General features: G+C 43.8%; 2 protein-coding genes across 4 annotated transcripts in view; one reads left to right on the forward strand and one right to left on the reverse strand.

Moving 5' to 3' along the window:
* The window catches only part of LOC126281785 (elongation factor-like GTPase 1), a 579,301-nt gene that overhangs the window by 224,862 nt on the left and 326,914 nt on the right, over positions 1-27,525 (reverse strand). The gene's annotated exons all lie outside the window — the stretch shown is intronic.
* LOC126281789 (uncharacterized) overlaps positions 2,169-27,525 on the forward strand; it is a 164,862-nt gene continuing 139,505 nt past the window's right edge. The window contains exon 1 of the mRNA XM_049981002.1: positions 2,169-2,301. Within this exon, the coding sequence (XP_049836959.1) occupies positions 2,170-2,301 (132 nt within the window). The 5' untranslated portion in view covers position 2,169. The remainder of the gene's footprint in view (positions 2,302-27,525) is intronic.

Here is a 27,525-nt window from a genome sequence, read left to right on the forward strand (position 1 = left end):
ACTCGATTATCTGAATGCTGCAGTAGGAAGCTGATGAAACGGATCCCTTTGCTGCAGGACAAGGCATCTTCCCGTACGACGCAAGTAGTGGCTGCCAAACTGAAGAACCTATATTTTCAGTTGCTCGACTATCCCCCATGTTCGCCTAACGTGAGTCCTTCGGCCTACCGTCTGTTTCCAAACTTGAATTCCAAACAATGTGAGCATGGTGCAAAGGCAGGTTTGCCATAGCGACATTTCTTCGTAAGAATATGACTCGGCAAAGAAACATCGTTAACACTGCTGAAGACTACACGCGCTGGCAATAATTTCTCAGTAAACAATACATAACGGACCACTTCACCAAAAAGTGGCGGTTGTAATTGATTATGAATCTAAATACACCATAGGAATTTCACCGAAAACAATTTCAAATAATTTTTCCAATCATTTACTTTAAATTCATTCACCATGGAATTAGTTTTCGAATAAGGACAACGTTATTTTAATACACATTGGAAAACATTAATATTTGTAAGTGGTATCTGTTCTTCGGACATTCCCGAAAGAACAGCCAAAACTTTTATCCAGCAGCCACTACGAATTAAGACGCAAAGGAATTACAGACAATGGTTGCGAGTGGGCACTTATTTAAATCAAATGGCGTCTGTTCTTTCGAACATGTCCGAAAGAACACACACGAGGCGAGGACGGAGAATTATCTCTTCTGTGCGGATGCACACCACGCTCGAACTCTTACGGGAATCAGCGAAATGCCGCTAGTAATGAGGATAACGTGGAAGGGGCACTACGCTAGTAGTGCGTGGGTAAGTTGAGAATTTGGGTCTGACGGGAGGCGACCTGGGGTAGTACGTGCAGTCGCGACGACCACTGTGTCTGCATAGCTTAGTGGTCCGAGCACGTGCCTGGTAAGCAGGAGACGCGAGTCCGACTTCCAGTCCGGCACAAATATTCAACTTTTAGCGTTGATTTAAATCAGGGCTCTACAAACTACGGCCCGCGGGCCGGTTTCGGAAAACCGGCGCGCGTTAGCTGGCCGTACATCCCCGGTGTCCGGACCGCCAAATATTTGAGGTGGTACCTATACTGCCAACAATTGTGTATCGAGGCCTATCGCGACCAATACCCCGCGACATTGTCGGAGCTCTATCTTTACAAAGCGGGAGGTCATGGTTAAACTTGTGGCTATCCACAATAAACAGACCATTCACCGTGTGATAGTGGAAAAAAGAAGTTAACAGACTAGTTTGGCGAAAACATTTTAAGTAAAAACTTCCTTGCATTTTATTCTACTGACGAGTCTGGTGCAAGTCTTTCAAATAGACGCCAGTTCGGCGACTAGCCTAAGTAATCAATCATTATGGAAGATGCTTCTTAAGCGAGGTTTCACTTTCTTTAGATTACTTTGTAAAATACATACGGTCCACCAATCAAAATTATGTAATTAAATAAAAATCGTAGTTCGTTTCAGTGCTAGTTATTCCCACAACCTTGCGATTTCATCTTTCCTTTCGCCTTATATTACGGTGATCATGGAGTGCTAGGGTGCTTTACTCCCACTAGGTAGATCTTGGCCCTTATGACTTCGTGGAGGAGGCAATGTGGCCCGCGGACTAAAACGTTTGGAGACCCCTGATTTAAATCAATGCCTACTCGCAGGCCAATGTCTGTAATTCTTCTGTCTCTCCAATAAAAATAATAATTGATTCCGAGTGGGGGTGCAAAAGTGTGAGGCCGCGACGCCATCCACTGTGTCAACGCTTCTGTTGAACCATTAACTCGCCCAAAGCACATAAAGTACCTCGAAAACTTTGAATATGTTTTCACAGAAACTGTCGAGTATATACCAGTAAGCTGACACATGTGTTCGCTTATTTTGACTCCTCTTCCAGTGAGCGAAGTTTCTGGGAAATCAAGTCACGGCACTTGCCGTTTTCTTCTCGTAAGTGGTAGAGTGGAAGGAGTTTACACGGACAGCTGTATCACGACTAGCAGTTTGTAATTCAGCGACGACATCCATAAGACACTGGGCGGCGGCGGCGGCCTAGAAAGGCGTGCCGCGTGTATTTTGTGAGGCTCAGCGGCGGCGGCGGCGGCAGCGGCGGCGGAGGCAGCCCCTGGTGGGGGAGGAGCGGCGGCCGGCGCGGAGGCCGTAGTCTGCGCGAGGACATGGCCACGACCGGCAGCTCTGGCCGCTGCCGCTGCCGCTGCCCCCGGCCTCTGCCGCTGCTTCTGTCGCTCCTGCTGGCACTCGCCGACCTCTGCGGCGCGCTGGCCGCCAGAGCCAACTCCACCGCCCAGGTAAGCGCCGGATTTCAAAATAAAGGCAACTCGTCGGCCAGCAACTGTGCGTAGTCAACGTAGCCACCAGCAAAGTATTACAAATGACGGACAGTGTCTCAAGGACTGAGACAGATTAGGTAATACACCAAATAAATCTTTTACATTATTTTTACTCCAGTGCGTGTTCCGAAGCTCGTTTCAACATCAGAGCTGACAAGTTTGGAATGAAGATACCAACTTAACAACTGAAAATGCTATATTCTCTTTTCCCTGTGAGGTATTGGATAGGTTAAACAAAAGGTTTCGAGCGATAGGGATATTTTTTTGATTTTACTAAAGCGTTTGATTGTTTTGATCACAAAATATTCCTCCAGAAGTTGGACCATTTCGGAATACGTGGAGCAGCACACAACTGGTTCACTTCTTACTTTACCAAGAGACAACAAAAGATCATTATTCACAATGTTGAGAATAGCTGTGATGTGGGGTTTGAGTTGGGTATGGTAAAATGGCGGGTGCCCCAGGGATCAGTGTTGAGGCCACTTCTGTTTCTTATGTATATAAATGACATGTCCTCTAGTGTCACGGGTAGCTCTAAAATATTTCTGTTTGCTGCTGACACTATCTTGGTAGTGAAGTATGTTGTGTGCAACATTGGCTCGGTAATGCAGTTCATGACAGAAGTTCATGGTTTGTAGAAAAGAAACTAACGCTAAATCACAGTAAAACTCAGTTTTTACAGTTTCTAACACACAGTTCAACAAACCCGACGTTTTAATTTCACATAATGGGCATATGAAACTGAACAGTTCAAATTTCTAGGTTCAGATAGATAGTAAACTGTCGTGGAAAGCTCACAATCAGGATCTTGTTCAAAGACTTAATGCTGCCATTTTTACAATTCGAATGGTATCTGAAGTGAGTGGTCATTCATCACGAAAATGAGTCTACTTTGCTTACTTTCATTCGCTTATATCGTATGGTATATTTTGGGGTAACTCTTCCCACTCTGAAAGGATATTTTTGACTCAGAAACGGGCGGTTCGTGCAATAAGTGAGATAAGTTCGCCAACCTCTTGTCGACTCCTGTTCACGAGTCTGGGTATTTTGACATTGGCCTCTCAATATGTATATTCCTAACTGTCATTTCTTGTTAACAATATTAGCTTATTCCCGAGAATAAGCAGCTTTCACTCAGTTAATACTCGGCAGAAATCAAATCTGCATTTGGATCGCACTTCCCTAACTCTTGTGCAGAAAGGTATGCAATACACTACTGCATCCATTTTCAATAAGCTACCACTAGAATCCAAAAATCTTAGCAGTAGTCCACTCGCTTTCAAATCGTGACTGAAGAGTTTCCTCGTGCGTCATTCCTTCTATTCTGTCGAGGAGTTCCTTGAAAAATTAAGCTGATTCTTGTTGTATTGTTGATTGTGTTTACTTAAACTAATGGCTTGACTTTTCTCGGGTTCATAAACATTTTAGTTTTACCTGTTATTACTTTTATGTTGTTATCTCATGTTCTAACACGCTCCATGACCTTGCAGATTTGCTCCTCAATTTGGTCCTACGGAACTTGACGTGTAGATAAATAAATAAAAGTAACCGGGACAATGAATGGGGAGCTGAGTCCGGGAGCCCTCCAACTCACTTTTTTTTTAAATTGACAACAAAATTATAATTGTAATGCTTGAAAAGTAAATATTTAGGCCCGAAAGAGTGGGAGAGTTAATTTAAATGCTACTCCGTTGGTTTACACTCTACTGTGACGTCACAGCGTGAACATCAGTACGCCAAATCGCAATATAACTGCAAGCTTACGCACCCACAGTAGTGAAGTTAGCGGGGCACCACTGTATTGGAGAAGTGCCTGTGTATGTTATACAGATGATGTGCTAAACAGATGATGAAAAGGTATTGCTTTACTTCAGAAATATAGTGCTTTAGAAAAAAAGATTTTCTTGTCACACTACTAAAATAAATCAAGTAATGAATTTCGTAATTTTAGCAGCATCTCCCGTACGACCGTAATTTTAGCCTAAACATCGTGAATATTACGGACAAATCGTACTACCTGACATGTCTGCGTCATCATAGTCACCATAAGGTGGATTTTGATGTTATTAGCCCACGTACTATGCTAGTGACATGCTCATGCGTCGTCCACTTGAGAGATAGCTATGTGACAACGAGCTAATGTGTCGTCTTGCTCTTCTGAAGAAACGATTTACAGACTGAAAGGTGTTTCATAAATTGCTGCATCAATACTAAAGCTATGGATCCAAGGTCTCTCGTTCAGTCCCCGGTCCAGTCCTACGGTTTTCGTCTGTCATTTATTACTTCTGTCACATCTGACCAAGTCAGTTAATGTGAAGGATTCCGATTTCCACCGTGGTTCGGCAGCCACGTTAAACTTTAGCCCCCCCCCCAGTGACTGGATCGTAGGTGGATAAGTCAATTGCAGATCGGAGGTACGCAACGTCATACCACCCCGATGCTGACAAAGAAAACATGGCAAGTGCCACAACCCGATTACCCAGAAACTTCACTCAGTGGAAGAGGGCTCAAAGTAAGCGCAGAAGTGTCTCGGTTTATCCATAAATACTCGACCGTTTCTGAGAAAACGACAAAGTTTCTGAGGTGCTTCATATCCCGTTGAGCACGTAACTACCTCAGTGGAAGCGCTCGCACAGTTGCTGATGTCGTGGCTTAGCACTTTGTGCCCCGTATTCGAAACCCGATTATTGTTTTCATTTTATTTTTCTCTTTGTTTTTTATCTACCCATTTCCGTAGAAACTTACTGTACGAATTTTTCCAATCAAGAGATACAAAGGCGTTATATTAACTGCAAGATTACAACTGGTTTCACAATAACTGTCATACATTTATTGTATACTGTGTGTGTGAGTGGTCCACTACTGTCTGTTCGCTTTGACAACTAATTCGGGAACGACAAAACCAGCTGGGTAGATTAGAATAGATTGAATGCAAAACCCTCCTTACAGGCTGCAGGAATAAGTGGATATACCTGCTAGCCGACCGATATCCATTTCTCGGGAACAGGTACGCAACACCACCAATATTACTGACAAGATGCACAACAAGAATTTGACTAAAACCAGTTTAAAATAATTAATTATTGTTTTACACATTTGTGTAGTAACACGGGTTGGTAGACGAAAAAAATAAAATGAAAGCAATAATCAGGTTTCAAACGCAGGGCGCAAAAATTTGAAACCTCGATGTTAGCCACTGTGCCAACGCTTCGACTTAGGTGATTACGTGCTGAACGACATATACAGTCCTCAAAAACTTTGAATGTCGTTTTCTCAGAAACTGTCGAATATTTACTGATAAGCCAAGACACGTGTCCGTTTATTCTGACCCCTCTTCCATTGGGCGAAGTTTCTGGGAACTCAGGTTATGGCTCTTGCTGTGTTCTCCTCGTCATTATGATTTATGGCCACTTCACCTTTTTTTTTTTACATTTTGTGCAGGTTATTATATCGCACTGCAAGTGGTTGTCACTAAACATTTCAAAATCACAAGATTCTGCAAGTTTTATAATGTAAAGATGTTAGCTGTTACAAAGATTCTGGGCACTTTGGAGCGACGCTCCAAACATACTGAGATTTATTAATGATAGGGAATTCTTAGTTCTATATATTATACTACTAATAAATTAATTATTTTTATTTTAAAACACAACGAAAATGTGATACGAATCAGTACTATTGATCTGCAGACTTTGACAGGTCTACCTTACTGCATCGTGTACTTAAATTAATATTAAATTAAATATATGTTAAGACTTCCTGGAAGATTAAAACTGTGTGCCGGACCGAGACTCGAACTCGGAACCTTTGCCTTTCGCGGGCAAGTGCTCTACCAACTGAGCTGCCCAAGCACGAATCATGCCCCGTCCTCACAGCTTTACTTCTGCCAGTACCTCGTCTCCTACCTTCCAAACTTTACAGAAGCTTTCCTGCGAACCTGCAGAACTAGCACTCCTGAAAGAAAGGATATTGCGGAAACATAGCTTAGCCACAGCCTGGGGGATGTTTCTAGAATGAAATTTTCACTCTACAGCGGAGTGTGCGCTGATATGAAACTTCCTGGCAGATTAAAACTGTGTGCCGGACAGAGACTCGAACTCGAGACATTTGCCTTTCGCCGGCAAGTGCTCTACCAACTGAGCTACCCAAGCACGACTCACTCCCCGTCCCCACAGCTTTACTTCTGCCAGTATCTAGTCTCCTACCTTCCAAACTTTACAGAAGCTCGCAGGAGAGCTGCCAGACTTTCATTAACAAAACGTGTACCTGAAACAACTCATTCATTGCAGCTTACATTACATTATACGACAGAAATGTAGTTTAGATGCTCTGATGCACGCTTGAAAGAATTTCTAAGCCATGGAGGAACCACCGCTTGCGTTCTTACGAGTAAAAATGTAAATGTCGTGTGATTAGGGCATCCCGTCGGGTAGACCTTTCGCCTGGTGTAAGTCTTTCGATTTGACGCCACTTCGGCGATTTGCGCGTCAATGGTGATGAAATGATGATTATTAGGACAACACAACACCCAGTCCCTGAGCGGAGAAAATCTCCGACCCAGCCGGGAATCGAACCCGGGCCCTTTGGATTGACATTCTGTCGCGCTGACCACTCAGCTATCGGGAGCGGACGTTCTTACGAGTACAACTCTATCTACTTGGCATTGATGATAAGAACAAGTTCCAGAAACGTCTAGCACACTTAGAACTACATAGTCTCCTATTGATAACTGTTTTTTTTCCCCCCCAATGTATTACCTAATCCCTTTGCCGCCGTCGCAGGACTTGTGCGGTCACTAGCGCACTTTTTCTAGGAGGCGGTTTACTCATGTTTGTTTTTCCCGCCAAATTCCTTCGTAAAAACAATCATGATACGGATCCAGTAGATCACCTCTCCCCCTAAGTTAACAGTCATCTAAGGCGGATTCCAATTACCTCAAAACAGGAACTCCCCACAGAGAAGTTTAAACTAACTCCTAGACACTACTGTCAGTGCTACTGCTACTCTCGACAATGCTGTCTTTCATGTTACGCGCCTGGTATAAGTTGTGGTACGACTAACTTAGGAAACTGCGATAGACACCTTAATCAGCTCAAGCAGCATTAGCAATATAAACTTATCTCCCAGCTGCCGCCTCCACGCAGCCAGCGACGCGTCATATGTTCCACACGCCACATCCACTAAGGCGCGGTGACATGCCTCTCCGGAAATACAGCAGCATGCCCGAATCCTGCTGTCACTTTTAATAGAGGAGTGTGTTTGTCAGCTTCACTGTTATTCGTGAGAGAGTATTAACTGTTAATTTTCATTAGGTACCCTCTCCTATTATGGCATGCTGGCCGCTATATGCAATTCCCACCTCCGTGTTCTAAACTGGAGATCATATACCTAACGCAGATTATGCTTTTCTATTTTGATAAAAGTGGAACTTCATGAGCAACTGGAGCGAAACAATCTTCATACTCTGGTTTCTTGTACAGCGTGGGGAAAAGATCACACCAATTCCCCAAAGATACAGTATCCAATAGCCAATAACTTTTTGGATTTTGTTGGTGCTTACAGTGCACGTTCTCCTACGACTATGCTTTGTGTTCCTAAATTGTAAACAATGACAACTTGATACATGAAGCATTTAACTGCAGACCATCTGTAAGTTACTAGCTCAGACGATTCCTAATTTGAAGGGGTGTGAGATTTAAAAATGCCTAAACACTTACTAAAACCACAACTTAAGCTAAAACAATAAGAGATTGCTTTAATTGTGAACACAGGTTGCTGTAAACAGTCAACTTCATTAATCTTCCTACTACCACTTTCGGAGGATTATACCTCTATCATCAAGCAGACTTATCTCAATAAATAAGACATAGAAGATTAGTAAAACTACTTTTACGAAAAACCTGTGACACTTCAAATGGTTCAAATGGCTCTGAGCACTATGGGACTTAATTTCTGAGGTCATCAGTCCCCTAGAACTTAGAACAACTTAAACCTAACTAACCTAAGGACATCACACACATCCATGCCCGAGGTAGGATTCGAACCTGCGACCGTAGCAGTCGTGCGGTTCCAGACTGTAGCGCCTAGAACCGCCCAGCCACCCCAGCCGGCCCTGTGACACTGTCTGGCAGAAGAGGACAGAAATCCGTGTAATGTATGCTTCAAGAGTTACGTGGGTGCTAATACAAATGTAAATTAATTTCACTCAACATGATGATGAAGGTATAACCCATCAAAATGTGTGCTAGAAAGACCAGTCAAAGCTACTCGTTACAGTTATTTGTGTATTTCAGTTGATAGGAAGGGCTGCTTCGTATATTTGTTCTATCGTTTACACCTTGCTTGACTGTATTTCCCGCATGACCTACTCAACTTCACGGCTGTTGTTGAGCTCGCCACAGTCCGACAGGCGAGGCACCGTTCTCAACCCACGCTCCTTAGCACCCGAACAAGACTGCCTTTGGATAACGAGCCAAGTATTTTTCCAAAGTTCGGATCCTTGACAAAATTTTTTCGCCAGCACTAACTTCCCTTAGAAACGCATTTATTTAAAGAGCCATTAAAGCTCGTAACTATGGCTTCGTCCGACCTAAAATTTCTACATATTTCTACATATTTCGTCGGAGACCTAAATGGTTCAAATGGCTCTAAGCACCATGGGACTTAACATCTGAGGTATCAGTCTCCTAAACTTAGAACTACTTAAACCTAATTAAGCCAAGGACATCACACACATCCATGCCCGAGGCAGGATTCGAACCTGCGAGGATTCGAACCTGCGACTGTAGCAGCAGCGCCGTTCCAGATTGAAGCGCCTAGAACCGCTCGTTCACTATGGCTGGTGTGGGAGACCTAGACAGCTAGGATAGTCAGTCACTTCTTGGTGATACGTAAGTAGCCTTTCCACACATATCATATAAAACTTTGATTTTAAGGTTATTATTAATTTTTTTTTTTAGTTAGTTGTTCAGATAGTAGTTTATTTAGTTCTTCTGTTATTCAGCTGTCGTTCTTCCAGATCGGTAATGATCTGAGGTCAATGGATTCTGAACTGCTAACAAAATTTCCGAAAATTTCCGAAAGCCGCTGCACTAGTCTAAGATCTCGCCTGTTAGCTGCAACTCCGCTACGTAGTATACGATCGCCCGAAACTATACATTGTATTTATCTTCAAACATCTTCGGAACCCATACTAGTGGAATTACAGAATTCAGCTGACACATGGATATCCTAACCGGACACGCAAATTTCCACATAATAGAAACGGGTTATAAATTCCCCGGATACAGTGACCATGCATGCAGATTCTCCGAGAAACATCCAGAAATCTTGTCCGAAAATCCTATGGAAATATTCACTGTTCACGACTCAGGTAAGCCCTTTCGGATAAAAAACAAAGGCTGTTTACCTTAAACTTTTTATGTTCTATTTCCTTGAGAATATTACACGTCTTTAAATGGAGATCAAATCGATCGGACACTATTTGTGTCGAAAAACTGACTTTGAATTAATACAGACCGTAATGGCGCCAACAATAGTAGAAATTGCTGCTAATCAATATACACGTCTATACTCGCTAAGTCTCCGTCACGTTCGTTGCATACGTTCATTACAAGATTCGCTCTCCAAGCAGAAGCAGTACGGTCACAGGACGTCTAGGGGGCTCTCACAGTTCTCAATTTGATAAAATCCGTATAAATTTTTTGAATGTGGACGTAAGCTGATCTCAAAAACTGTAGATTAACTAATGTACGTTAATCTAAGTCAGCCATTAAATACACAAATGAGATTCGTTCGCGAACTGACAACCCTAATTAAACATGAACTTAATCGCACGTTATTAGCCAAATGGTAGGTCAATAGGTTCGAAACTATTCCTTCATCTTCAACAATACATTCAAAGAGCAAGATGGCGCAATACTTGAAGGCGTTAGACTCTAATAACAAAGCAGCAATATTCAAAATGATTTTAGCTAGTCTCTTCGGTCACCTGAGGTGAATGTTCATTTGAACCATGGCCAGAGCACCTTCTCTAATGGAAACACACACACACACACACACACATATATATTTTCCCGTTTTCCGACGCGTGCCTTAGTAAGCACCAGGTACATCTCACAGTGTAAGAGAGACAGAACTCACCTGATCGTGGCGGTGGTAACGGCAATAAACAGCACCCTAGTAATCGCTGCTTGTCCAGCCGGATGTGAGCTTCCTTTCTCATAACTGCTGCAGGAAAACGACAATACACTTCTTCCACATGGCCGCAACTGTGTATTTATGTAGTCGCATATTTTAATGGTTTCATTGCTCCAAGTAATACTGAGTCGTCAGAGAACACCTGCCGTGAAAATTACACATTGTGTTCTTGCTTTATGAACAAATAAAAGTGTTTGATGATACAGAACTGTTGAGAACACAGAGAGACACTTGTACTGCTGTACTGTGCAGAATTTGGTAAAAGTAATTTGTCGTTGACTTGCTCCGATCGGATATGAGATGTTAGCTCTGTATCTGTTTCTTAGGGATGACAGCAATGAGTGTTTGTGAAGTAACTGTTGGGTTATTATAACGGAATATGAAATGTAAGGAAGGGAGATGGTGAGTAACGGTACCAGCACATAGCCTATCTGCCTCGAATAGCGTCAAACCGCTCGCGAGGTTAATCCCTCCATCCGACAGTAGGAAGTCTATTCGAGCGCAGACTGATGATTAGGAACTCAACAAGAGGCGTCACCCACTTATCCGACAAATATTAATGGTGACAGTTTTTCCAGCAACGAAATTTTAAATCCACTGTAGCTGGTTTAACAGAGACTGCATTTATTTGATTACGGAGACGAATTAATATTTAACACAAACATACAGGGTAACCAGGGGAAAAGTCAACTTCATGTACTGTGTGCCTTGCTTGGAAACAAACTTGTTTCAGTCACTCACGGTATTTGCTGTTGACAAGAGATATGGTCCACTTTACTCTTCCACCGTAAGGTTGTGTTTAGTACTGCTTGGCTCCGTCTTAGATTAGTTTTTTCGGCAGTGTTAGTTGTGAACAGTGATACACTGCAGTGTAGACAGCACTTTCTGATAATGAGAGAGAAAAGCTGCAGTACTGCGCCGTCATTGCGAGAACTCCTGAGCATAGCGTCATTGTGCTGCTCTTTCTGTACGTTCATCCATCCTATCGACGAGGTGCCTAAACGCCGGCTGCTTTGCATCACCATTAACGCACAACTACACTCAAGGAAAAAAATCGCTACGTAAAAACATAATTAATGTAGAGTAATGAAACTTCGGGAATACATTTGTCTAGGTGACATATTTAAGTGATGAACATTGCAAGATCAGCGGTAAGCGCGCCATAACCCACTGCAAATGTGAAATGCGGGTACATTGGCAACCGGTATAGCTTTAAAAATGTTGAATGCAAGCAAGTAAATGTAGGCCTACATGCATTGTGTTGTGCAGGAGCAGGCTGTCAGTTTGTGGGATGGACTTCCGAGCCTTCTGCACTTGGTCAGTCAATATAGGGACGATTAACACTGGTTGTGGATAACGATGGAGTTGTCGTCCGATGATGTCCTATGCGTGTTCGATTGGAGACAGTTCTGGTGATCGAACAGACCGAGACAACACGTCGACACTCTGTACAGCACGTTGGGTTACAACAGACAAAAAGAGAATAATATACAGGGTGAAAAGTATTTAAACCGACAATCTCTGGGAGGTTGTAGGGGACATCAAAACAAATATTTTTCCTTACTGTCATTTTTTTCCGATGAGGAGTATTTAAACCGGTAGAAGAAGATTTCTCTGGCGGCAAATCAATTAAACCAACAAACACTTCTCCCTTTTTTTATTTTATGACCAAGAGACATCACATTAACACAACCCAATTCCAATTGCAGAAGATTTTCAAAAATGCCTCCATTGACACGTAGCCGGCCGCGGTAGTCCCGCGGTTCTAGGCGAGCAGTCCGGAACCGTGCGACTGCTACGGTCGCAGGTTCGAATCCTGCCTCGGGCATGAATGTGTGTGATGTCCTTAGGTTAGTTAGGTTTAAGTAGTTCTAAGTTCTAGGGGACTGATGACCACAGCAGTTGAGTCCCATGGTGCTCAGAGCCGTTTGAACCATTTTTTGACACGTAAACAAAGGCTACACCGTCGGATCATGTTCTGTCAGTCATGGGCAAAAATCCCAGAAGTATCCTGAATTGTTCCTGCTGCTGCTACTATCTGGGCAGCCAGATCTTCTTCTGACGCAACAGGGGTTGCGTAAAGAAGGTTGCGCATCTCTCCCCATACAAAAATGTCAGAGGGGACACATCTGGGGATCGAGCAGGCTATGGTACAGGACCATCTCTGCCAATCCACATTTCTGGGAACCGTCGGTCCAGGAATCTACGCACAGACGACTGAAATATGTCGGTACCCCCGTCATGTTGGAACCACATGAATTGTCTTGTAGGGAGCGGAACGTCTTCCAACAATTCTGGCAATGCTCTGGCGAGAAAATTGTAATAGTGTCTGCCATTTAATGGCCTAGGTAGCAGATACGGCCCAATTAAACAGTCCTCAACAACACCGACCCACACATTAACGAAGACCCGTACTTGAAGAGCGCTAATAACTGTGGCATGTGGGTTATCCTCACTCCAAACTTGCGAATTGTGCATGTTGAAGACTGCATCAAGCCCGAACGTTACTTCATCGGTAAACAGCACAGAGGATGGAAATGTAGGATCTATTTCATCCTGTTCCAGGTACCACTGCGACAACTGTGCTCTGGGTGGATATTCAACCGGTTCCAGGTTGTGGACACGCTGTAAGTGAAATGGACGTAACAACTGCTCTCGAAGGACTGTTCTTACATTCGTCCCCATGTTACGTGCAATTGCACGAGTGCTGATTGAATGATCCCGCTCCACATGCTGCAAGACAGCTTCGTCAAATTGCAACGTTCTTACCGTGCGACGGCGTCCCTGTTCATGTAATCTGCTAAATGACCTGGTCCCACGTAGATGTTGGTACACAGCAGCAAAGGTCGTATGATGCGGGATACGGCGATTGGGATATTGTTGTTGATAAACCCACCGTGTAGCACGTCCGTTGTGGTGCGCTACGTAGTACGCACCAACCATATCAGTGTACTCACTCCAGGTGTATCGCTCCATTAGTAAACAGAGACAATGCACTACTACACTGGTGGGCAGCAGTTGCTTACAACTGAAGAGCGTAATACGCTCTCTAACAACTGAAGAGCGTAATACGGCGTCTAACAATAGACGAGCATAATACAGCCTCCACCGGTTTAAATAATCATCATAGGAAAAAATGACATTAGGGAAAAATATTTGTTTTTATGTTCCCTACAAACTCCCAGAGTTTGTCGGTTTAAATACTTTTCACCCTGTATAACGAAGGACATACAGAATCGAAGAGAAAGTGTGGCTGGGCACTTAACTACGGCTTGAGTCAATTCGGGAAAGTTGTAGTTGAGGGAACAGAAAGGGAACACTCGCAGGAGAGGCCTATACATGAGTACTTAGGGCAAATTGTTGATAATGTAGGACACAGAAGTTATGCTGATATGAGGAACAAATCTGGGGAAAGACACGATTGGAGAACGGCATCAAATCAACCTTAGAGTTGACGACCAAAACAAATGCCAAACTATAATGACGGCTTCGTGTAGAAGGACGGTTGAAACCTCATCTTCTTTCCAGCGAATATCCGTAAGCCGTCCTCAAATGAGATGTGAAAGCGAACGTTGTGGTGGTGGTGGAGCTGGACGACGTCACAAAAGTGGGATTTCACGTCGCAGAGCAGGCCCAAGCGCGAAAGGCTGGATCAGTCGCGTCAGACTTCCGCTTCGTGGAGAGGAACGTGCCCAAAGAGATACAAAGTCGCCTTCTACGTCACAAGCAGAACTTAACCAAATTATGCGGGATTAGTTTGGTTACAGTAAAGACCGTATTTGGCGATTTTTATATTGTAACTAACGCGCTTTAAATATATACAGTTTCAAAGCAGTGGCACTGATAATCTCTCGGAAAAGCTTCGTTTTCGATACGATTAGTTTTAATAAAATGACGAGAAACAGCATATAGCTGGATAAAGGCTTTCGTATTTGGTACTTTTCCGTATTATAACTTGCTTGATATAAAAGCATGCCGTTTCAAGACACCGGCACATTCAAAATTTATCAGAGGTGCGTGGCTTTTGGTACACTTTGGTATAATCAAATGCCAGGTTAAGTGGTTAATGTCTTTCGGGCTTCGTAAGATAAAAGGAATTAACTGAAGAAACTTCAGTCAACTGTAGTGTGGTGGACAGAATCTATTTGGCTGTAGGCAGGCGCCATGTTAACAGTAAATATTTTTCACTCAAATTTACGTTACCTAAAAAGTGGTTTACAAGGCGCCATTGCGGCCAATTTTTGAATAGCTTTCCAAAGAGAATCGAACAACATATTAATTCCTTTCACACACACTACATAAAATGTCTATGAGAAAATTCAAGAAATTAGAGCTTATATAGGTTATTAATGATAATCATTCTTCCTATGCGTCATTCGCATGTTGAACAGGGAACGGGGGACCAGTTACTGGTACCAAAATACCCTCCGCCACACACCGTTAGATGACCTGCGAAGTACTGATGTAGATGTGGATACTGACGTAAAAATATTTGGACGCTTTAATTTCATAGAAGTGTATTATGGAATATCTGATGTAGTGTGTATATTAAAAGGGCTGTCCGTTCAGGAGTGAGTGTTTTCCATTTTCTGACCGTCCCAGGGAACATGCACCTTCCGTCGACGTCACTGGTCGATTCCTTCGCAGTTCAGTACAGTGTATACTACAGACAGAAAAACACGGCTAGCATATGGACAATGGAGCAAATGTGCGCTCTAATAGACCCAGTGAAAGAGGAGCAGTGTTTGTATAATGTTAAAAGCAACATGTGCAGCTATCCTCCACCAACAATTCGCTGTCCTATCGACGAGTCCAGAATATTCTTCGCGATTTTCTCCATTTATCTTCGATGATCGCTAACAGAGATGTCGTAGCTACTTCACGGGCGCCCATTTTTGTAAATAAATCGTTTTGGTTTGAGCGCCAGATATAGCCGACAACTGCTGATAGAGAGCACTGCGGTCGCAAATCCCATTCACGAGCACTTCCTGTGATGTACAGACTCGTCTCCGAGAGGGTACCGACCGTATAAGAAACCACGTTTGGCGAGTTTCACCTTCAGAAACGTGGCCCGAGCGAGGAAGACATTAGCCTAACGCTCGGCACAGCGCGGCTAAGTAGCAGGTGCTGAGGCTGAGGCTGAGCCCTGCGGGAGGCGAGAGAAGTCGGCTGATCGGAGGCGGAGACGTCGTCGGATTGTAGGCCGCCGCCGCCGCTTCCGCGACACCTGCCCGTTCCGTCTCCTACCTTTCCAGGTCAGAGCTGCACTGCTTCCGCAACGCAGGCGCCGCCCGACGCTGGTATTCCAGCGTTTACGCAGCAAACAGAAAGCTACACCCAGGTTGTCACCGAGACGCAGCCAGTGGCCTTCGGCGCCTGAGAACTCCACCCAGTTGACCACGGTTGGTAGCCCTGCCCTGCTTATGAGACTTCTCAATCCACATCCACAGGCCTGCTCCGCAAGAAACCTGCGGGGTGTGGCGGAGGGTAGATTGTGTACCACAGTCACTTCTCTCCTTTCCTGTTTCTGTCGCGAATGGTTCGCAGAAGGAGCGATTATCAGTAAGCCTCCGTGAGACATCAAAGCTCTCTAATTTTAGCTCCATGGTGTTTTCGAGGGATATACGTGGGAGGAAGCACTACACCGGTTGACTCTCCTAGGAAAAAAGCCTCTCAGAACTTTAATAGTACACCACACTGTGATGCAAAACGCCTCTTCTGCGCGCCAGTGAACCTAGGGCCGCATACGCAGTGGCACGGACTGAGAATTTAAAGGAACGGAGGGAGTGCTGGAACTCAGTCGTTCGGCTCACTCTGGAGATGGCTGAACGATATGCAGACGAAATATTAGAAGAAGCAGCGGAATTTATGTGGGTGCACGCCCGAACTTTAACGGAGCTAACGCAACTGTGTGTGTAACTTGTCGAATGTTACTCAGCACGTCCTCCATCTGTGTTGTGTAATGAAATTGCATGTGTTGTGCAGAAGCGGCGTGGCGTGTGGCTGAATTGTGAATCAACATGACAAAGAAGAGAGTATGCAGCAATAGCTCCTGACTACTGATACGCGGTTGCCATGAAGACGGCCATGGCCACGACAGTTCAACAAAATGACTGAACGATTTAACTTCAATTATGCACACTTCAAGAAGTCCCTCCTTGGTAACGATCTCATTAATTCTTCCATTTGTCCTGGTAGTGATGAAGAGGATATCGATCACTAGTTCACTAACAGCAAAAGTCGTTTTTCTTGTGGTTCACCACTAGAATTCGTAAAACGTCATTCTTTCCAGGCAATTCCCATAGTAAAATCTTAAGTGGACCTCTGTGGGTATTACAATTGACGTGACTTAGAAAATGTGCAATAAATGATCAGACGCTAGGAAAAGGGACATTGATAAAGCAAAGGCTCTAACCAACATCAGAAATGCAGGTAGTTTGCTTACACTAAAAACAAAACTCGCATTCTTCTTCTTTCCACAGCACCACTATAAGTTTTGCGACAATCTACGGCCGGCCGCGGTGGTCTAGCGGTTCTAGGCGCTCAGCCCGGAACCGCGAGACTGCTGCGGTCGCAGGTTCAAATCCTGCCTCGGGCATGGATATGTGTGATGTCCTTAGGTTGGTTAGGTTTAAGTAGTTCTAAGTTTTAGGGGACTGATGACCACAGATGTTAAGTCCCATAGTGCTCAGCGCCATTTGAACCATTTGACAATCTACGTGTTATTCACGTTGTTTTCAGTCGTAAGTGTCATCACCTCACGATGAATCTGATAAAGACTGAAAGGCAAATCGTGCGCAAACACGCATTTAAAAAAAGCAATTAAAAAGTTGTTTTTTTCTAACGGAACTACCAAAAAGGAAAAACTTCTTTCAAAATTGTTTCTTCGATAGAGACCCGGAAAATAAAAATTAATATTTCGAACTGTTTGTAACAAATCAAAGTCTCAACGCATGTATTAGTGTTTTGAAAAATCCGTCTTATTAGATTGACAACATCGCTTCTTTTCCCTACAAACGAAAACTCTTACTACTATATCACAGTTCCCCAGTTGTGGGACGATATACTCAATTCTCATAAAAGTTCTTTTTTTCATGCTCAAAATTAACTTAGCGTTGTCTCTCAGTGGTCAGTCATGTGTCACCTCGAACAAAATCAACGCGCGACAGAAATGAACACTCCAAACGAGGTGCCACAGGGTTATGGAATTGGGCTCGCATTCGGAGGAACTACCCTCTTGCGGCCAAACAGATTTACTTCTTAAGTGGTTATCCCCAATCGCGGCAGGTGTCGGGGATTGGTGCCCTGAGGAGGACATGGCCGATTTCTTTTCTCATTCTGAGCCTGAGATCTGTCTCTAATGAGGTCGTCGTCGACACGACTCCAAACTCTAATCATTCTCTAAAGCCCATGCGATCTTGCAAGATTACTCATGATTCACCATGTGTACCGGTCTCTACCGTGTAGACGGGGCCACATGCACACGTTTCACGCATATGATCGCTTTTAGACGGAATAAGATGGACCCATCTTCAAGCGTATGCAGGTGCCTCGTGCATGCGCGAACGACCGAGTGGAGAGCCCATCCGACAAACAGCACGAAGTTCTTTGGGAATTATCTCTCCTGCTCAGCAGAATGTTTGATTTGTGCGCCTCATAAACAGTTAACGGATAAAACATCTGCTATGAACACGCAATGGAATTTAAACAGTAAGACATCCACGCGAGGAAATGAACGCAATTCAGAGATCCCGATCTGACTGGAACTACTCTTAAAAATATGTTCTTATTCCTTTGCACAAGCATTCACAACGTAATTAGAGGTGAGACACAGTGTGCCTTCTCATTCAAGGAAAAACTTGTCTTAATCGAGTAAATTAACACTGGCAACAGAAAAGTAACGTTTGTGTTGGTCTGTCCGTGATATCCAGCTTTTATAATGTGATCATTTACACGTGTAGGCGACTTAGTTTCACATAAACTGCATGACAACAAGTAATACACCGTCACAGTGTCCGTCTAGAAAACCAATAAATAAAGTGATTAAAATATTTAATGGCCTTGGAAACTGAATTTAAGCTGTGGATTCACTTCCTGGTTGTTGACAATAAAAGCAGTAGACACGCAGAGCAGACAACTACGCAGTCATGTACCGTGAAAACGCTTTTTCTTAATTTTTCAATTTTTTATTTTTTAGCTGGATCTTTTATCGCGTGTGGTGTTGCAGCAGACGACAACTTTCTTGTTCGTGTCGCACGTCCCATGTGAAAGGGCTTAAAGGAACACAGTCGCGAAGGAACTTCCATAAGGAATCAATGTTAAAAGAGCAAACTTTAGGTACACTTTCTGAAGAAACTGATAAAGACCCAAAACCTTTATACAAAACAAATGAAACACTATCTTCAAATTGCATAAAAATTGTGGCTGTATGAGTAATGTTTTTTTTCCTAAAAGAAAAAATATTTTTTTTTTAAAAAAGTTGCAGTTTTTAAATTTATTCTAGGTGTCATTAGAGGTCCGTTTTTTATCTGCTTAATCATCGTTTTATAAACAGGAAATACTGAATGTCTTATGGCTATATCAGTCTTAGTTTCTGAGAAAAATATACCAAAATATCTAAAAATGTAGTTCGTGAAAAAGTGAGTTGAAGTTTTACGTACAAGAAACTGATCCATATTAGCATACAGACACACTTTTAAAACATTACAGGACCATACTGTGGCTCAGCTTCATCCTCTTTATATGCATTTCTTCTTTTCTTTGATCTTCTGGCTATCCTGGCCTACTTGGTTGCATTTCCTACAGAAATTTCAGCATACGAGATACGGTCCATATCGATGATTTTCAGTCCCCTTTAAGTACTGCGCCTCCTTTGTTCCCAATAGCCTGAACACGTCGTTTTTTATCGTGAACACCAAACTTTCGTAAATCCTTTCTAACAAGAACAGTTTTGGCAGCATTACCCAATGACCAAATACAATCTTTCATTTCGATTCGGTGTTTTACGATGGACATACTGTTTCAAGAGCTGTTGTTGGCTAAGGTCTCTGAAAATAGGTTTGACAGTAGGCAGGATAGTTTCTGGAATTCAATGTTTATGCTTTCAATTGAAATCTGTATCTGGGTTGTTGAATTTGCTCCAACTCTCGGGTACCCATAGGCATAACTGATGATATGATTTTCCCATTCATTGAAATTTAATGAAAGAATATAGCCCAGATAGCTCTTCTCATTGCTTGTATATCGTAAGTTATTCTTAATTGTTTTACTATGCCTATTTCACCCTTCGACAGGCCCCCTTTAGCGCATTATTCACACTTGCCATACCATAATAATTCCAGATTCTTCCTATTTCAACCTTTATCAGGTCTCCTTTACCACATAACTTTTTTTCCTTACACATATTCAGAAGTTGTGATCCCATTTTTTTCTGCACATCCAGTACACATTCCAGTTTATTAATTTTGACTGTAGGCCCAAATGGTTTCTCGTGTACCACTTTCTAATAAGCCTTACTGTCCGCTTCCCCCAAGACACTCTGTACACATGACACTTGTTGATTACTTGGACCTTCATGGACCAATGGAAGCATCCAGAAGCTTTTTAATTGAAGCACAGACAATCGGGCTAATTTCACCTTCCACATTATTTTCTTCCTTCTGTTTATAACTAACAACTTCATTGTTTGTTTATATATATATTTATTTCCACTAAATCTGGACTTCTACCCAGACTTTCTTCCTCTGTTCATTCTACTTACAACTTTTCACATAAGCACACTAGAACATTACACTTGTACCACAAAACATACACAACAAAGGTAAAAGAGTTGAGAAACGATAGTCAATAATGGAGATGGGCTGGAAAACATGGAAACAACGATTCTCTCTTGCAAGCGACGTGATAGTGTCTGTGAAACAAGTTATTGCTGTACTGTAGTCAATGCTCAGCAAGACAGTGTTAAAGCACTATAGTTGCCATGTGTCACTGAAAAATTAATAACTAAAAATCTAATCGACAAACTGGAACGAACCAAACGACATTTTGCAGTCATATAACAGTCAGTTAAACAAGACAGAAACATATTTCTGAGTTTTTTTTTTAAATCCTGTTGTGACTGCGTCACTTTAAGGGAACGCGGTGACCGCCGTGGTAATTGCTGGACCACGCGGGGCGAGCAGGGACCGGCCGGCTACCGGCACCTAACAGCCGGCTATCAACAGGCGGTGACGCCGGAAGGAGGACACAGGGTGGGCCGAGCGCCTAAGCAAAGTTGACACTCCCAGGCAGCGACGACACCGAGTGAATAACGCACAGGAAAGCCGGAGGGTAACGGGGAGCCAGGACGATCTCAAGTGGGACACTTAACCACCCCGGCTGTGGGACAGTACGCTTCTCAGGTACCTATTTTGGTATGCAGCACCGCCGGCCGGAGTGGCCGTGCGGTTCTAGGCGCTACAGTCTGGAACCGAGCGACCGCTACGGTCGCAGGTTCGAATCATGCCTCGGGCATGGATGTGTGTGATGTCCTCAGATTAGTTAGATTTAATTAGTTCTAAGTTCTAGGAGACTGATGACCTCAGAAGTTAAGTCGCATAGTGCTCAGAGCCATTCGTATGCAGTACCTTGCAACAGGGGTTGGAAACGAAATGGAACACCGCCAGAAATGCTTCTTGAATCTAAATGCAAATCTTAGGCAAGCCCTTCAGGTTGCGCTGTTGTATTTGACGACGAACGGCACCTTTGCAATGCCCACAATACTTTTCAAGCATCAGTCGCGGTCAGAAAAGTGTTCTGTGTAATTGTGGGTGCATTATGTGGCGCTACATGAATTCGAGCGAGGGCAAATTGTTGGTGCTTGTAGACTATGTGATCAAAAGTATCTGGACACCTGGTTGAAAATGACTTACAAGTTTGTGGTGCCCTCCATCGGTAACACTGGAATTCAGTATGGTGTTGGCCCACCATTAGCCTTGATGACAGCTTCCACTCTAGCAGACATACATTCAATCAGGTGCTGGCAGGATTCTTGGGGAATGGCAGCCCATACTTCACGGAGTGCTGCACTGAGGAGAGGTATCGATTTTTATTGGTGAGGCCTGGCACGAAGTTGGCGTTCCAAAACATCGCAAAGGTGTTATATAGGATTCAGGCCAGGACCATGTGCACGCCAGTCCACTACAGGGATGTTATTGTCGTGTAACCACTCCGCCACAGGCCGTGCATTATGCGCACAGGCCGTGCATTATGAACAAGTGCTTGATCGTGTTGAAAGATGCAGTCGCCATCCCCGAATCGCTCTTCAACAGTGGGAAGCAATAAGGTGCTTAAAACATCAATGTAGGCCTGTGCTCTGATGGTGCCGTGCAAAACAACAAGGGGTGCAAGCCCCTCCATAAAAACACGACCACACCATAACACTACCACCTCCGAATTTTACTGTTAGCTCTACACACACTGGAATGGCAGATGATGTTCACCGAGTATTTGCCATACCCACACCCTGTCATCGGATCGCCACACTGTGTACCATGATTCGTCACTCCACACGATGTTTTTACACTGTTCAATCGTCCAATGTGTACGCTCCTTACACCAAGCTAGGTGTCGTATGACATTTACCCGCCTGATGTGTGGCTTATGAGCAGCCGCTGAACCATGAAATCTTAAGTTTTCTCACCTGCCGCTAAACTGTCACAGTACTTGCAGCGGATCCTGATGCAGTTTGGAATTCGTGTGTTATGGTCAGGATAGATGTCTGCCTGTTACACAATACGACCCTCTTCAACTATCGGCGGTATCTTTCAGTCAACATACGAGGTCGGCCTGCACGCTTTTGTGCTGCACGTGTCCTTTCACGTTTCCACTGCACTACCAAATCGGAAACAGTGGACCTAGGGATGTTTAGGAGTGGTGAAATTTCGCGTACAAACGTATGACGCAAGTCACAACCAATCACCTGACCACCCTCCAAGTCGGAGAGGTTCGTGGAGAGTTCCATACTGCTCTCTCACGATGTCTAATGACCACTAACGTCGTTGATATGGGGTACCTGGCAGTAGGTGGCAGCACAATGCACCTAATATGAAAAACGTATAGTTCTGGGGGAGTCAGGATACTTTTTATCACATAGTGTATGGTGAGAGCTTCTGTAACCAAGGTAGCTGCAGCGTTTGGTGTTTCAAGAGGCACGGAATCGAAGATTTATACTGCGTAAATGGAAAGCGGAAATCTCCATCCGCTATCTGATAACGCGGACGAAAATGTTTGTTGTGTGATCGTGACGGACAGTCATTGAAGATAGTTGTGGCGAAAAATAAGAAGACGACTGCTGCAAAAGTCACTGCAGAACTGAATGTCGCACTCGCGTACCTAACACCAAAACAACACGGAAAGATCCGTAAGTTGGGAAATCGCGAAGCGAGTTAAAATTTAAAAACTAATCATCATTGATAACTGGTAAAACTTGTTGCCGGAACCATAAAACCTCTATTACGGAGCGATGGAAGAAAGTCATGTTTTGCATTGTTTCCATCCTCTGGCTGAGTTTACGCTCCAAGAGTGAAACATGGTGTGTGTTCAAAGAAAATTTGGGCAGCCATATCGTAGTATTCCATGGGCTCCATGGATACTCTACAAGGTCGCATTACTGCCAAAGATTATACGACCATTTTGGCTGATCAGCTGCATCCCAAAGTATAATGTTTGTTTACAACGACTGATGCTGTGTTCCAACACGGCCGGGCCCGTGTTTAGACCGCTCACATCATCGAGGACTGGTTTTGTGATCATAAAGTTGAACTGTGGCATCATCCGTGGCCACCACAGTCGCTAGATCTCAATAGTACTGGGTCTTTGTGGTCTATTTTGGAGAAAAGAGTGGGTGATGGCTATCCACCTCCGTCATCGTTGCTAACGTGCAGGAAGAATCGTATAAGATTTTCTTGAAAACCATACAGAAGCTGTAGTTATCCATTCCCAGACAATTGAAAACTGTTTTGAATGACAACAGATACGGTAGTGTGTTGTGTTTTTGGTTTTTTTGATTTTTCCATATTAGGTGAAAACACTATGTCCGTGCTCCATCCAGCTACTGCGTATCATCCCTAATGCGTAATTCCAAACCCGCCTCATTGGGCTAAAAACGCCTTCCAGCCATAAAATCCCTTATCTGAGACAACATGTGGAAGCGAGTACTAAATCCTGCAAAACAAAGTGGATGTTCCAACAATTACTATTTCACATCCCAATAGGAAAGCACATTTGAGGACACGTACGCTGTCTTGAAGTAAAATAATTATTCCTTTTTACTGTCCAGGCCTCGTATTTTCCCATTCGGTTGCACCATAAGACTTGTGTAGTTTTTGTCAGTTACTTTCAGCCTTTCGCAAGGGAATCAATCAGAAGAATCACTTTTACATTCCAATTTACACGGCAATGAGCTGTTTGGAACACAAACGAGCGAGGTGGCGCAGTGGTTAGTACTATTAGAGTCGTATTCGGCAGGGCAACGGTTCAAGTCTCAGTCCGGCCATTCGGCTTTAGTTTTTCCGTGATTTCAACGTAAATCGCTTAAAACAAGTGCCGGGATAGTTCCTTTGAAAATGGCACGTTCTATCTCCTTCCCATCCTTCGCTAATTCTAATCTCTGCTCTAGTCCCTAATGACCTCGTTACTGAAGGGACACTATACTCTAATCTTCCTTCCTTCCTCTTTGGGAAATGCACTGTTTTGATGCTGGGCTATCAGCTGCGACTCTTCCTTTCAAAGCGACCTCAAACCTCATCTATACAATCAAATCAGTACAAAATGTCAGTCAGATTCCTTCTTATAACCACCTAAATATGTTCCATATCGTTAGCCACAGAGGTAATTTATCAACTGCAAAGTTTTAATCAATGAATTTACGTACAGTCTTTATAAAGTAAGCCATACGTGTCGTCCCACGCTAAGACCATTGTGTAACATGAATGGGGCATTGTCTGAATACAGCACAAGTTTTGGATTTTCTGCAGTACGGATAACAGGGGCACCACTGTGTGCGAGTTAAATGGCGTGGTCACTGGAAACGTACTCCAAAGTTGAAGTACGCAGTACAGTACGATTACGATTCTTGTGGGCAAAACATCTAAATTGCACACAGATTCATCATTCAATTCTGACGGTATATGGACGAAACGCAATGTCGCGTCTAGGTGTAGTGAAATGGTGTCAACAATAAGATCAAAGCCGCGCTGACGTGAGCGATGCTGAACGGGAAAGCAAGTCATCGACATCGACTACAGACAAAAATGTCCACGCAATGGAGGAACTGATTCGCACTAATCGCAGAACAGCTATCGCGGATATTGCTCGGCAGACACGCATGTCAATAAGCAACGCTCATTCGATATCCTAGATCGTCTGCAGTATCGGGAATTGTGCTTTCGCTGGGTTCCGCGATCATTGTACCTGCACACAAAGACGCGAAGTTTACGGCTATAATGAACAAGAGGCTTGGGAAATGCAAAGGCATTGTTCTCCTGTACGACAACGCAACACCCCACACGGCGAGCACAACACAAGTTTACAGAATGCAGTTTTCACTCTGCAGCGGAGTGTGTGGTGACATGAAACTCCCTGGCAGATTAAAACTGTGTGCCGGGCCAAGACTCGACCTCGGAACCTTTGCCTTTCACGGGCAAGTGCTCTGCCGTCTGAGCTACCCAAGCACGACTCACGACGCCTCCTCACAGCCTAACTTTAGCCAGTGCCTCATCTCCTATCTTCCAAACTTTACAGAAGTCCTACTGCGAAACTTACAAGTCTAGTAGTTCAGGAAGAAAGGATATTGGTGAACATGACTTAGCCACAGCCTGGGTGACGTTTCCAGAATGCAATTTTCACTCTGCAGCGGAATGTGCGCTGACAGGAAACTTCCTGGCAGATTAAGAATGTATGCCGGTCCGACTCTCGAACTCGGGACATTTGCCTTTTGCGAGCAGTGATGTACCAACTGAGCTACCCAAGCACAACTCACGCCCCGTCCTCACAGTTTTACTTCCGCCAGTATCTCATCCCCTGTCTTCCAAGAGTGGAAAACCTGCAAGTTTCGCTGGAGAGCTTCTGTGAGTTTGGAAGGTAGGAGTTCAGGTACTGGCGGAAATAAAGCTTTGAGGACGGTTCGTGAGTCGTGTTTAGGCAGCTCAGTAGACCACTTACCGGTGAAAGGATAAGTTCCCGAGTTCGCGTCTCGGTCCGGCACACAGCTTTATAATCTACCTGCAAGTTTCAACAGTAGCTTTGCTTCAACGTTTTATAGGTTTGGAAACATCCACCATACAGTTCAGTTCTTTAACCATGTGATTTCCATCTTATCGTCAAGCTGAAAAAACTTCTGGCGGAAAAGAGATGAGGCCGTTCACACGGCGGGTTTCGTACGGCTCCATGGACCAAGGAACGAGTTTCTAACGTCGAGGAACTGAACTATTGGTAGATCGTTCTTTACAGTAATCTGGTGTTTTTACTGAAAAATAGTGTCATCTATCTGTGCCACTTTGAATGATAGTGCACCGTTCAATAAAGGTTACTTGTCTTGCCATAATAATGATAGCTTATTGGTGTTTTTTGATGCTCCCTCATAAAGCAGCTCTGGGTATCGTGAGCGAATATTCTGAAGCATAAGCTCTCACTGATTTTAAGTAGCTGTACGTAGAGAAATAAAGACCTTCTGGATACAATTTACTTCATGGATTTTTTGGTACTTATACTTTGATTTGTAATTCGCATAATACAATGAAACTGGCCAATCGCGTGTATATAATGAAAAACCTTACAGATAAAGTAATAAACAGCTGATGTGGAAACGATAACTTTAACGTCCAAATATTGTTGAAAAAATCATTTTCGATTTTCTTGTGGTTTGAATAAACAGAAGTTTGTTTATGAAAAAGTAAACGTTTGCACTTATTATATCACGATACCCGATTTATATAATAATGCTCTGTGGCACAAGGGTTATTAATATAGACGAATGCTGGTTAGCCAAAATGTCATAACTGGTTAATACAGAAGTGCTTTAGGCCACAATACAGCAGTGCTTCAACATGACATGGATCCGAGAACTCCTTAGTAGGTTTCCCGTGTATTAAGGGCTGCTGGCTTCTTGGCACGAAGCGTCAGAGATGTATTCCACCGAGTTCATGTCAGGCGAATCTGTTAGTCAAGACATCGCCGAGAGTTCATGTCAAGCTCCTCAAACCACTGCAGCACGATTCTGGCCTTGTGAAACAGGCAGTTATCCAACTGGAAGATGCCATCGCCGTCGGAGAAAACATCAAGGCCGGCCGGTGTGGCCGAGCGGTTCTAGGCGCTTGAGTCTGGAACCGCGCGACCGCTACGGTCGCAGGTTCGAATCCTACCTCGGGCATGGCTGTATGTGATGTCCTTAGGTTAGTTAGGTTTAAGTAGTTCTAAGTTCTAGGGGACTGATGACCTCAGATGTGAAGTCCCATAGTGCTCAGAGCCATTTGAATCATTTGAAAACATCATGCATGAAGGGACGCAAGTGGCCCGCAATAATGCTGTCGTAGTCCACAGCTGCGACTGTGCTGCGGTTACAACCACAGTGACATAGCTGTTCACCTGAATGTCCGCAATAGCATTATATTACCCGCACTGGCCGTTCGGCTGAATAACGACGTGACCGCAGACGACCGCCGATCTGTCCCACCATGAACCGTGACTCGCCCGACCAGGCGACACTTTTTCGCTGATCCACGGTCCATCTCGAAGATCCTTTGCTCACTGCATTGATCACTGAGGACGTCGTTGGATCAATATGGAAACAGGTACGTGTCTTCCAGTGAGGACCCTCATTTTCAACGTTGTGTGTTAAGGGGACTGGTTCCAGAACACAAAGGGAAATCTTGAAGAATTTGCCCGTTTTCTAAACAGCGTAGCTTAAAGAACAACAGCGGTAAGCCCTTGTAACGCTCACCATCT

Source organism: Schistocerca gregaria, chromosome 7 (assembly GCF_023897955.1).
Source record: "Schistocerca gregaria isolate iqSchGreg1 chromosome 7, iqSchGreg1.2, whole genome shotgun sequence".
In the NCBI taxonomy this organism is placed as follows: domain Eukaryota; kingdom Metazoa; phylum Arthropoda; class Insecta; order Orthoptera; family Acrididae; genus Schistocerca; species Schistocerca gregaria.